This window comes from Coffea arabica, chromosome 1c, assembly GCF_036785885.1.
Source record: "Coffea arabica cultivar ET-39 chromosome 1c, Coffea Arabica ET-39 HiFi, whole genome shotgun sequence".
Classification (NCBI taxonomy): domain Eukaryota; kingdom Viridiplantae; phylum Streptophyta; class Magnoliopsida; order Gentianales; family Rubiaceae; genus Coffea; species Coffea arabica.
This window is the reverse complement of record NC_092310.1, coordinates 51,893,815-51,907,751: the sequence shown is the minus strand read 5'-3', so window position 1 is coordinate 51,907,751 and position 13,937 is coordinate 51,893,815. Positions and strand designations below refer to the sequence as shown.

Here is a 13,937-nt window from a genome sequence, read left to right as displayed (position 1 = left end):
CACACTTGGTGTTTTCCTGTTCTCAATGCACGTCGAATTTTTTGGCGCAGTGCGTGCCTTTGTGAACTAATGAACGAAAGTGGACAAATCAAAAGGCATTAAAAAAAAATTGGATTGAGTGATGAATTTTAACGGATGGTGATATGTGTTATCATATATTTCTCACTTACTTGCAATCTCAATCGATATCCAAAATTTTGAAAATTTTTTTGAATTTTAGAATTATGAAAACTATTCCCATGTCAAAAAAGCTTCCCAAGAGTAAACTGACATGGTGCTGATTTTGTCCATTTCTTACTAGAGCAATTGAAAAAAGTGATAAATTGAGATGTGAGAATATAACAAATTTCATTATTTCGACAATTATATATTAGTTCTATCTAATTGATATCCATAACTCATTAAAATATATTTCAAGTGTCATATTTTGAAAATATATAATTAAATAGAAAAAATAAATAAATATAAGGATGACAAGTAATATTTAATAGGAAAAGTATACAAATACAATAGGTCGAGGAATAATAATTATTAGTATGTATATATATTAGATAAATTTTAGATGCATTAACCGGTACTTCAAATGCATACTAGCTAGAGAAATCTGATCTTAAATTCAACATCCATAGTGATCAAATGAATACCCATTTAATTTGGGGATAATTTCAAAAACCTCCCCTAAGATTTGAAAAATTATAGCTACTTCTCTTGATTTGATAGTTTTAATAATAAAATCTTAAAATAATATTGCTTGGTCAATTTTTTAAATGAATAGCCAAAAAATGCCCTTATGTAATGAGTTCTAATTTATTTATTTTCCTATACAATTATAAGATTATCTAGTATAATTATAAGGAAAATGTGTCAAATTTTTCATGTCTATACCTACTATTTGATAAACAAATATAATGATAATTTTAACACTATAATAGGATACTTTTGATAGTATTTTATTTTAGATTTAGATTTATAACATAAAAAAGAAAATGTCAAAATAATTCATTCAGAGTTTATGAATTTTTTAAATAGTAAAATTATCATAATTTAGTAGTGATTTTGGACAATTTCTTTTTAATACTAAAAATATAAAATAAAAATCAGCAAAAATATTGGACTATAAAAATATTAACTCATTAAAAAAATCACTAATTCGACATTTGGTTACGTAGAAATTAGAGGTAATACCAAGGACAACGAGTTCACTGTCAATGAAACCATGATCAAAGTTGCAAATTCGGTTCCAATGGGTAGCGAAAATTAACCCGGTCATTTTAAAAAAATTCGGGTTGCATATACTCTTCTGACAAAAATGACCCAGTTTATTTTTTTTTTTAATTCAAAATCGCGACTTCACGTAACACAGGAAAATACCTGAAAGCTATCCCATCCTCGTACCAGAACTCCGTTGCTCTTCTTAGAATCATACTTTTTTTCTTGAACCTTCGGCAGACGTCAGGAAGCCGGCGGTGACTACCTTTCAGTAAGTGACCCTGCTCATTTAGCTATTGATTAGTATTATTGTGTTTTTTTAACTTTGCCCCACTTATCTGCTATCCCAAATTCAAGTTGTCCTATTAGTTAATATATTAAAATTTTCCACTCAAAATTTGTAGGGAACCCATCTAAAGTTTCCTCTTAAGGGTGATTCTTGGATGATTTGATGGGAAATAAGAAGACTCCATAATTGCATAAACTAAGGTATGGGAACAGTATATTATTGCATTTCTTAATGTATCAATTTCTCTGACTCTTACTTGATAATTGATTATTGTTATTATTGTTGATTTGCCGTGACTGTTAATTTTATTGCATTCAAGTGTTGATTTTGAATGTGTCATGGAGCTGATTAAATCTATTTAGTTTCGTTGCTGTAGTAATTCGTGCTGTCAGAAATTTAATTGGATTTTGTCTGATTTCATTTCTCTTCCTTCTTGTATGGTTAGCCGCAATAGTTCTGGATTAGCAACCTCAAAGAAGGACTGTAGGATTTGATAGGTGGAGGGTTGATGACTAATGCGTAACCTTTGACAGCACTAATGGTTAATCTGCAGTGCTTGTGCTTGAACATAAGAATCGATATGGTGGTGTCGTACTTCTGTACAACATGGCTCTGGTTTAAAAGAAGGCCAGTGTCCTGATAATTTAGTTAGTCGAGTTTGGATATACAGGGTTGCTAGGAAGCTGTATATGGTTTCTTTTTAGTGGTATCTGCCATGACCCAAGTCTTTTCAGAAATGAGTTCAGCCTTTGCTGCTATTTCCCTTTGCTTTTGTGTGTGTGTGTGTGTGTTGATCAAACTTATTTCATGGTTATATGCTTCAAAGGTTTCTTCATGAGGTGAATGTCGTTTTTACAGCTTGGCTTAGGTAGTTTGATGAAGTCAAAATTGTTGATATCTCTATTATTTTCACGAAAAGCATAATCCTTCTCTACCAGAATTACAGGAAGTTGCAGATTCTTCTTATTAAAACAAAACATGTTGTATAGGGGGGTCTTGCTATTGAAAGCATAAAGCCTCCCCCCAAAAAAAAGAAAAACTCCTCTCTCTCTCTCTCCCCCTCTACCTTCTCTTGTGCAGGGAATGGGACTTGGAAATTGATAGTTTAACATAAGGTAGCATTGTTGGAAAGGCTGTTGCATTAATTTAAAAAAATTGCTGATGTTAATTCACATTTGAACTCGTAAGATAGCTTGATTTTTGGATTCATTCTTCTGTTAAATTTGTTTATGAAAAGAAGTGCTTAAGCTACGGACATGAATTTTAGAGAAGAGTACTTCACCTGTCTCAGTTACAATGTTAATCTTTCTTATGCATCATGATCTCTGGCAGCAAAATCACAAATACATTCCCCAAACGTACACAGCCAAAACAGATCTGTCCTTTTGTCAACCTTGGAGGTCCTTATTAGTTTTTTAAGTTTCTCAAACACAGGCAGGATGTTCATTTCTTTCCATTTTTGGGGCACTACTTTTCCCATATAATTTCTTAAGTTTTTTCTTCATTTTCCCTTTAAAGATCCATCACTTTCCATCCAGTAGTTGACCTGCTACGTTAATTTCTGCTGCATGACTTGCACCAAGAAGAATATCATCTCTTTTACTTTTCAAATGATAGCACATAGATGATGGTCTTTAATCGTATATAAGATGTACTTCCTTTTCGATCTGTTTCTGGCAGATGCAAAATTTCAGTTATGGGAAGGTGATGGTTTTGTCTAAGGATCACAAAACAGGCGGTGCACTTGAGATGTTTGATCAAATGTTACTGGATAATTGCGTTGCTTAGATATTAGTTGTTTCCTTAGAAGCATGGCTGGGGCGATTGTTTACAGGCAGTATTGTATTTTGAACTTGACATAGCATGACTCTGGATCTAATTGATACAGGTAGCACCATAAAGATCAAAATTAGCAAGGTTTTGGGCCAATACAATAGTAACTGCATAGTCATGTCATCATTGGATCTCGTGGTGTGAGATAAAAATTAGGAATCAACTTGTGTAATCAAGTCAATCTACTATAGTTAAACACGTTGTATGTTGGCCTTAATAATTATAATTATTGTACCATATTTGAGAAGTCATTAATGTTTGATCTTGTTTCAGTGCATCAAATTTATTGTGGTTACTTGCTACTTAATAAGATGTTTGTAAATTCATGTGAAGATTATAGGGCTCTGTTAATTTCTTTTGCTTCTCAAACATGGTACCAGATTTGATCTTTTATTTCAACATTTTCTTTAAAAGTTTGTCCTGAATTAGTTTTTGCTTGTAGCTCCTCCATCCAAGTTAGAGCACATTATACCATGGGCCTTATTAGAGATTGGAGCTAAAGAAGCTAGAGTAAAATGCCACAATGACTCCTTAAGTACTTAAATAGTGCAGAGTTCTGTTGGATTTGCAGTTGGCTGTCAGAACCTGTGATGTCTACCTTTATTTCTCTAGGCCCACTCTTCATGACATTTTTCTTGAAACAAAAATATTTGTTGTAATTACATCTTGTAAGTGTAAATGTTAGAATTCCTTTGTTTGTTGTAAGCACTGAAGAGCACTTAATCAGTTGCTCATTTCTGAACAACAAAGTTAGTTATCTTTTCACATGAGTGCCATAACTCTTGTTTTTAAGAACTAAAGATTTCAATAAACGGCACCTGAGAAGTGTTCCATTTTTCTCTGATGCTTCACAATAGGCTGCTTCTGGGCATGCCATTTTGTAAAATTGCATACATCAAAGATAAAGATAGTGGATCTTTTCCTTGCTATTTTTCTTGTTTGTCCACTCTGCTAGAAGCCTATAATGTGTAATGTCTAATGAACGTCTTCTGAATAGGTCGCTTTTCTTGACGTGATGACTGTTATGAAGAGGTATGTCTTAAGATTGTTCTTTTCGCTGAAGTACGTCACTGCAAATGTAGTGGACCGAAACAGTGGACGCATAGTCGCATCAGCATCAACAGTTGAACATGCGCTCAAAAATACGCTTGAATGCGGTCGATCTTGCAATGCTAAGGCAGCATCAACTGTTGGAGAAGTATTGGCAATGAGACTTAGAGTAGAAGGCCTTGAACAAGGGCAGGCAAATGGAATCCATGTCAATGTGAACAAGGAAATTGAGAAAAAAGGTTTCAAGAATCGGACGAAAGTCTGGTCTGTTGTAAATGCCCTCAAGAACAACGGAGTCAAACTTATTCTCGACGACGACGATGACAATCAGAATTCTCGTTCAAGTTATCACTGACGATAGAGCCCCAACTTCCAACCCTTCACTTCCCTGATAGTTAGTTTGTATACATGCTCAAGCACTTGTGACATGACAGAGGGAGATTGTCCTCTTTACTTGTTGTGACTGTCACAGGTGACATCTGTAGATCAGAATTGAATTTAATTCTGAACTTAACAATGAGAGAGGAAGCACTTTCAACGAAATCTGTACGTTATAATATCAAGAAGTTGTTGGCCATCTATGTGAATCCGTTGATAGTGGATTTTGTCCTCTTAATATCTATTCCAGGCAGATTGTAGAGTTTACACTCTTTTGCCGGGAGGCTAGCATCTTATTGTCTTATCATTTTTCATTTTTCACTAGGGTGGTTTGGGGATGGGTACGGTTAAGCAAACTGTGAGTAGAGAGCTTCAATGAAACTCAGCAACAGGTTCGATATAAATGAAACTGTGAGTAGAGAGCTTCAACCAAATTGCATTGCCTATCGTAATCATGAACACTCAGCAACAGGTTCGATATAAATGAAACGAGGGCCATGGTCTATAAATGCCTGGCAGGGAATATTTCCGGCGACAGAATTGGGAAACCCAAAGACAATTAAGATGCAGATGATGGACCGCCAATGTGAGGCACAAAATTCTGCAGATGACAGACATGACCTTTGCCGTCTTTTGCCACAAGGGTGGTCCTCCGGTTAAGTCCATATTTGAGTCGGAAATAAAACAGAGGTGGAAACCTACTAGGCTATTTGCTGCCCGTTTCTAAGATTGGGATGACATGACTGTAACTAGACATGATTCTACATAAAAGGTGGTCCTCGCACAAAACTGTTTGTATTTTTTCCTTCTTCTTCTTTTTAAAAAAAGAAAGAAAGAAAATTAACAGTAGTGAATCTTCACGTATTTTTTTTTTTTACTTACTTGAACTCGTCGTATCTCAATTACAAGTAAAAAAATCTTATCAAATAAATTACACTTTGTTTGTCTTTGTAGTCAGATCTTCATTTAACATTCACATATACAAACCTAGTGACTTTGATTCCTATTGTTTAGAAATTCCGTAAGAGCAGATCCTAATCTCTGGAATTAATGGATTACTTAATCTGTAGCAATCATTAATTAATGGATCATTAGTTAACTTTTTAAGAGCTAATTTTTTAATTTCGAAACATATTTGTTTGCAGTGCGTCCCCAACCAACCAACCAACCCCTCCGGGGGTACAGGAGCTAAGTAAGCCCTACAAATATCTTAAGACGGTGGGTGAGTCATAGAACCAACTACCAAGCAACGAAGCTACAAGAATCCAACTAAAGAGAGACAAGAAAGGTGCATTTCAGGCTGTGTGATGTGTATTTCGACTATGCATCTAATCTAAGACGATCGAGTCCATAAACAACCCTCACGCTGCAATATTCTACCATTCCCAAATCGTTGTTCACTGAAAATCTAGAAAGTATTAAAGCTAATCATCAACCTTCCCCCACCATTATTGCCACTGTTTCCTTCCAAAAGAAGAAAAAACAAATTAATCATCATCAAATTTGAGGATGAAAACATAATAAAAGTTTGATAGGCTATCCGCCCGTGCAAGCGCCACAAACCTAATAATTTGTTTGCTTTTTTCCACGTCAGGAAAAGTGGCACACTTTAAACTCATTCCAAATCTTACCAAAAGTCCAATTTGATGATTCCCTTGGCATTCTATTTCTTGGTTAGTGATGTAACTAGAAGAAAGGTGGAACATGGGATTGGAAAAAAAATGGCCGCAAGGACCCCTTTTACTGGTTATGCTTTTCCTGAAAATTTCACGTAGAAACTCCAACCATCAAGTACAATGATGCCTTTCCTGAAAATTTCACGTAGAAACTCCTTTTCAGGGTAAAGCTGAGGTTTTGTGAGAATCATGATGCTTCATGATCAGTCAGCAATGATGCCTTCGGCGAAGTTCATAGCCCACAATTTTGTCAAGAAAATTCTATTAATGTGGAAACATATTACAGTCCCTAAACAATTTTCTAGAGTGTTTTTTTTTTTTGGGATAGAAATATACGTCGTAATAATTTGATGTGCGTAAGATAAAAAGATAATCGAGAAACGTGTACATTAAAATTTTTCAAAGAAGAATAATAGCTTTCCAAACAATTTTAGATTGTTTGGCATTCAAATTACTCGAGAAAAGATAGACGCTGGAGCTGAAGAAGACTAGCAGTCGGTTCTTGAAGTTTCTTGGGAGAAGAAACAGACGAAACAAAAGAAGCATGGAACCTCATACAGACACATAATAATATTAACTAAAGACCTCAGTTAGTTCATTCAAGTAAAATAGCGCGTTAAAATTTCCCTCAAACCAAGAAAAATGAAAGGGTAGTTTAGTTCCCTTAAACCTATTAAAGAATAGAATCGGTTTTTATCTCAAAAAAGTCAATTAGAGTTGGAGTGAGTGGCTTTAGCTAGGATCTTTTGTTGATTAGCTTTCGCTAGTCTTGACTCTTGACTAATTGATGCAGGATCAGGTTGTTTTACAAAAGCCCACACTAAAACACCACAAAAGCGAAATAGGAAAGAACAAAAGAAAGGACGAGGAAGAGACAAAGGCGGGTGTGGTACTGGTACCAATTGATTCCAGGACTTTTGCGCTGTGAATAGAACAGAGCATGAGTCATGAGTGGAGGAGGGACAGCTGCATATTCAGCTTATCCACCATTGTTTTCCCATTTTCCGGCTTCGTGTGAAGGTTCAAGTACACAACATGATGGCAACAGTAGTTTATTTCTACAGTTTTATCTTTTTCTTTTCCATTTTATTTTAGAGACTAAAAAAATAATGAATAATTGTATCCGATTGTCATGTAATATCAAATCCATAAGAGCAGTAAAATAATAAGCTAGGATGGATGGATGGGTGTCTTTTTTTCGCCCCGAGTAAGGAAAGGTTAAACAGTACCATATTTTTCTTGATGGCCAAAAAAGCGTCTTTAGTCCGGCTTATTTTATACTAGTAGTAGTAGATAGAGTAAAAAGAAAATGAAACCAGCTTTGTGGAAAGAAGAAAAGGAATGGGTGGACTTTCGAAGTCTTTAATTAAGCCTTTACCGTCACGTTGGTTCTTTGGTTATCAAGCTCTTTCCATCATAACCCCACATGGGATCGAGCTCAGTGGTAATCATCATCACAGCAAATGAGGAAAGCCCCACAATCACATGGATTTGGAATCTAATCAAACGTAACTCTCTTTTGTTTCTTGTCTCAAAGGGTTAGATTAACAAAAGTTCCATCAAATTTAATTGCCTTTTCTCTTTAGAGCAGCAAGCTGTGTGCTTGGAGTGCGTATTATGAGCATTGCATGGTCTTGAGACTCTCTGTTAAAAAAAGTTGTGCTACCATCCGAGTGAGGTTTATTACTTACTATATTATATGTATATGAGTATATATATTGAGTAGGTAGAATATTCTTGGCTTTGTCCCACTGACACTTGCACTGATTAAGCCAAAAAATATTCACACACACTAATGAAGCCAAACATTTTGAAACTTTCCGGAGATTTTAAGCTTCAAAATTGGTTAAGTTTATGAAATAAGTTTGCGTGCACCTATTCCTTTTACGGTTGCTTCTACTGTGGAAAGTAGAGTGAACTCTCCACCGTGGGCAGAAGAAGTGTTAACAAGACAGCGCAGCGTGGACATCTTTCACATGTCAAGTGGGGCCCAATTCAAATAAGGCAACCGGCTGTAGGGTTGGCTTAACAAACCTGGCCTTGATGATGGATGGAACCTGGAAATCCGAGTGAATTAATGACATTTTTGCGTCAAAACCTGAATTTTGTTATTACTAACAAGTAACAATGCGCTTAACATACTAGTCGGGTATTCAGAATTACGATCCCGAGCTTAACATGCCATGTTGGTACCAACTGGGGTTATGGTTATGAAATTAGTTTCTTGTTAATTATTATAATAAGAAATATTTATAATTGAAAAATATTCAATTCTTGCATACTAAATAATAAATATTTTTAGAAAAAATCATTCAAAATGTCTTTCATATTTTGTTAAATAAATTTTTCATCTTCCACCTTTAAAATTTTAACTTTATATTCTTTACAAATTCAATTTCACAAAATTTGGTGCTAACCTACGTTTCAACCACTTTTTAGTCTAAAATCACCACATGACTCATATGCAATAGTTTTTATATATAAAAATGTCAGATTTTACTTTTTTAGTGGCAAAAATAAATATGAATGGACAAAAATGAATATGGTTTCAAGTTAGATTTGGCTTGTTTAAGTGCAAAAATGAATATGAATTTGATCATTTGTTTAATTACAAATGGGATCTAACTTTTTTTCCTATAAAACAATGAACTTTCTTTTTACTCTCATAAAAACTACTTTTACTTTAACTGCCTATAACTATCCATGACTATTTTTACTTTTAACTATTTAAATATATGTTTTCAACATAACTACCTATAAATATTATAACTACTTACATAAAATTATTTTATGAAAAATATTTAAAAGATTAAAATTTGTTTTGATAATAAAAATTTTGTTTAAAATATATGATCATAAATATTATATATTTTTTGATTGCACACGCATTGGATGTGCATAAGCACTAGTTATAATATAATACCTAAGAAAGTTTATGCGATAATAAATCATTGGGTGCTTAAAAATTGTCAATTCAATATGAACTTGATATATTTTAAACTATTTAGATAAATAGATAGAAGACACACACTTCATGATAATGTAGAACAAATGGGACCTAACATTAAATTAAAGTGAGATAATGAATCTTGTACATGCTAAACAAAAATGTCTTTTGAGTTCCCAAAGGATAAAGACGCCGTTTTAAAATAATTGGGGACGTTGCATTGGGTCAAAAGGATCTTTTTCATTTACTATATCATGTACTGCAATGTATAAATATTTGTTATTATTTTGAAATGAAATATAAATCGATGCATATTACGAATCAAAATGCTAGAATATGTTAATTTGAACGTGGGATTGTAATTGATATTTATCTATATATCATTGCTTTACATGTTTCAATGGATTTGCTATCATTAGATAATCCATATCACAACAAAATCTTTAAATTTAGCACTTACTTTTAAGAGTGAACTTTGATTTTTACTATAATTTGGTTATCCTTATCATTAGATAATGCTAATATATTAAAAAATCTCAAATTTTGACACTATTTTACTAGTCAAATTTGTGATTTTATAGTCTATCATGTCCAATACAACTAGTTGCGAAATTAGGATTTAAATTGATAACCATCTAGTTATTGCAATAGCTGAAAGGTTCAATCTTTGAAACATTTGCATTATGTGATTTATGTTTATGATTATTTTATCTACAATCTCAATTCTAATTTCCTGGAGTACTATTTAATTGTGTTTTTGATTACTCATCTACAAATTCGATATCGATTTGAAAATCATCATATTATGTATAAGATTGCTTATCTAATTTCTAAATTTAAATTAAAATCTACCAGGTCAATAATGCCATGATTCTAGTTTCTTGAAATACTATTATGTTTCTAATATTTCTTCTGTAATTTTTATTTTAGTTAAAAAGCCACTATCTATGCAATATATAAAGTTAGAGGGATCCCAATTAATGTAAACTTTTTTATGTCATTTTTTAAACTTTCAATTTTATTCTTAAAAAAAAACTAATTTTTGCTTTGACTACTTAATCACATTTTGCCAATATAACTATGCATAACTACCCTAAATATTGTAATTAATAAATTACAATAACCTTATAAACCAAAATTTTTTAAATAAATTTTTAATAAATGTATTTACATAAAAATAAATTTTATATAAAATTAATTTCTTTTAATTATTTATGTATATAATTACTCATCTATGCCAATTAACAATTAAATTTAAATTGTCATAATTTTTTTTGTCAAGTAACCATTTATAAATTAAAATTGGAGTACACATAGTTTCATTTTTGCGTATTCCAAGGATTATTGCATCGGACCAATTTTTCCTACTTTTCCTGCTCTTTGCAACTTATTTCCTGTCAATTAGGCATGGGAAGCTACTCCCGAATTAATGACAATTTTTAGGTGCATACAAATGCCTGTACAAATGCCCATAAAATATCGTTTAGAAAAAAAAAGTACAAATGCCCATAAGTTGTTGATGGGCGTACATGTTATTTCTCCTAAAAGTACAATGCATCTCGTATGAAACCTCTTCTACCCGGTTCCGGTCATTACTTTTAATAACTTTGCTTTGCCTAGGCCCACGGTGATGTGTTGTCCTAATTTCATTTGCTCTTCCCACCATGCATAGGTGAGTCACCTTTCCACCATAGACGGAACCTTCCTTTTACTGTATACATTATTATTAGTTTAGAACACAAGTACTAAGGGTTTGTTTGGATTGTGAATTATTAGAGATATTTTTACTGTAACACTTTTTGTGATGTGATGTATGTGAGATAAAAATGTAATTGAAAAGATAAAAAGGCGTGTTGAAAATTGTAACGATGATATAAATAAATATATTTTGACGAATAAACCACAATCCAAACAAACCCTAAGATTGATGAACAGATGAACCCAAGTATCCAACCCTTTGTATAACGCATCTGTCCAAACAAGAAGACAACTACTTTCCACTAAATTTACTTTTACCCCTCTTTCCGGAAGCTTCCTTTTATATCTAAATCATTGAGAGAATAAATGCATGCCAAGGAGTTCATGTCATCAGAAACAATATGGTTACATGTCCTGTACATATAATGCCCATGATGGCATTGGCCTACGCCTTCTTTTTCTTTTTCTTATTTTAATATTAACGAAAAAGTGCCCACGGATCGCGCGAGTATTTTGTGCATGTAATTAAAGAGAATTTTTTATTTGACAAATAATAATATATTTTAAAAAGAAATAGTCATTAAATATAATGAAATTAATAATAATACATTTTAATTGCAGCATATATTTGTACACCTTACTTTATCAATACTTTTATAATTTTATCATTTCCAAAAGTTCCTTATAGATGTTGGTTAAAATTCCTCCAAGAGCAAACATAAGTTATTTCAAACAAAAGAACATCATTCAACCGTTAATTATAGCAATGCGTCTTTGTGTTAATTGCACAGCAAAAGCCACGCTTCAATTAAATGCGTTTATGACACTATTTCAGTAATTACACCAACACATAAACTTATATAAATTGTACTCAATGCAAAAATTATTGTAAAGTAGTTTCATATTCCAGAAATACTCAAATGTCTCCATAAATAAAAACTTTAAATGTATCAAAATGAGGACATTTCGATAAACACATTCAAACACATGTTGTCTTTAAGTTGCATCAAAAGTTTTTAAAAAGTTATACAATATTTTATATTTTCAAAAAACTCCTATTCATGTAATTGAAATTCAAACCGCCCTTTGATGAAAGTCACTCTTATATATAAGGATACAGTTTAGTCAAGTTCAACTTAGATTACTATCAAGAGTTTGACCGTAGCTGGTGACGCTTGGGGCAGGCCTCTCCCAACCCGTAGTGGGATTAGTTGGGTCGTACGGTAACCAGTCCACGGACCCAGATATCCACTGTGATAAAAAAAAAAAAAAAACTATCAAGAGTTTGACCGTGTTCTCAAATTTGAGCATACTTTCAAAATTATAAATTATTTAAATAAATTCTTACAAATTAACCATTAATATAAAATCTTTACAGATTATCCACCGACATAATTCTTCTCGCATGGATGGAGGCTCAAACACACTACTTGTGTGTGGCATTGGCCTGCAACCTATGACATGTGCAATGTGCAACTGCTTTAGTTAGATCTCCAGTCCTGGCTGATGAATGAATGGGTATTTGAGTAGTAGTAGTAGTACGTACTTGTTAAAGAAAGGGGGCCAGGGTCAACGTCGTCATCACATAAGTGTCACCATGAATAGGTGGGACCCATGCATGTTTCCTCCGCCGCTTTCCAATTTGCCGTCTCCTCAGAAATTGTCTCCGTCTTCTCGTATCAACTCCGGACTTGATTCCGTCCCACGTTCAACTGCCGGATTCATTCCCCCTTTTGTTGAAGTTGAACCAAATCCTAATCATTTTTGGAGGTCAACAATTAGGTTAATCATTTCCACTTTGTTAACATGCCTGTAACATAGAGATTCTGTTTCATTTCAAGGTGTAGGAAACAGGAATCCAAAATATAATTGTCAGAGCAAAAAATAGATCCGGATTTAGAGCAAATTTCTGTGCACGAGGCACCTTTGTTCTTACTTAGGTTTTGCAATTGAATTTCGAAATTTGAGGCTTCAAATGAAACTCTCCGAAATTTTAATTGTTCCTCATGATTCCACCAATCAATTAATCATCCCTTGTCTATTTTCTATCAATCATTATCTATTCTCTACCCCACAATGCTTATCATCTTTCTTCTTCTTGCTCCCAAACAATTAAATCATTAACACCCCAAATAGTACCGTGAATTGTTTCTTCTTCTCACGCCTACTGGCGACTAGCAATATCTTCCAATTATGCATATCACCTCTTTTTCTTTTCTCATTTTCTAGAATTGAAATCTATGATCGTGAAGAAAGAACAAACAAGTGGATTCCATAAGAAAGACACTTTTGTTTTTTTTTTTTTCTCCCATGTATTTAATGATCACCCTTTTATGTGTTGAACTTTGTATGTGATTTGATTGGAAAAAAAAAAGAGTTAAAAGGGGTAATTTGTCAATTTCAATTCAATTAGGGAATTTGTATATTATTAGGGAAAAAAGAATTTTTGAAGCTTTTGTTGAATTTTTGAAATAAAGTTGGGTCGGAGGTTAATGGCTATGGCAGTGATAGATGGCGGTTTTATTGTTGTAGCGATCATGATGATAATCAAGAACCAAAAATTTTTTGTTGGGAACAGGAAAAGGAAAAAAAGGGTTTGTCATGGGGTCTAGAAGATTTAGTCGAAGTAATGATTATTAATGTAAGGAAGGGCAAAGTTGTCTTATGACGTGAAATCTGCTGGAAATCCCCTATTCTTTTGCTCCATCCAAAATATTGGGTTAGGTTATAAGTTACACCCTTAGAATTAATGTGGACATCACCATGTAAGCAAATATTAACCAATCGACACCAAAAACATTAATGATAATACTACTAATAGCTTCCGCTTAGCTTTACATTTTTTTTTTTTTTTTTT

At 33.1% G+C, this 13,937-nt stretch overlaps 1 protein-coding gene across 2 annotated transcripts; it reads left to right on the top strand.

The window, feature by feature from the left end:
* The first annotated feature begins 1,341 nt into the window (after positions 1 to 1,341).
* Positions 1,342 to 4,958, top strand: LOC113727354 (uncharacterized). Of its 2 annotated transcripts, XM_072076727.1 has the most exons (3): positions 1,342 to 1,480; positions 1,614 to 1,698; positions 4,329 to 4,958. In XM_072076727.1, the coding sequence occupies exon 3, from the start codon at positions 4,347 to 4,349 to the stop codon at positions 4,734 to 4,736; it is 390 nt and encodes a 129-aa protein (XP_071932828.1). In that variant the 5' UTR covers positions 1,342 to 1,480; positions 1,614 to 1,698; positions 4,329 to 4,346; the 3' UTR covers positions 4,737 to 4,958. The 2 variants fall into 2 exon arrangements, with proteins under 2 accessions (XP_071932828.1, XP_071932829.1); XM_072076728.1 differs by lacking the exon at positions 1,342 to 1,480 and having other exon boundaries at positions 1,560 to 1,698.
* The last annotated feature ends 8,979 nt before the right edge of the window (positions 4,959 to 13,937 follow it).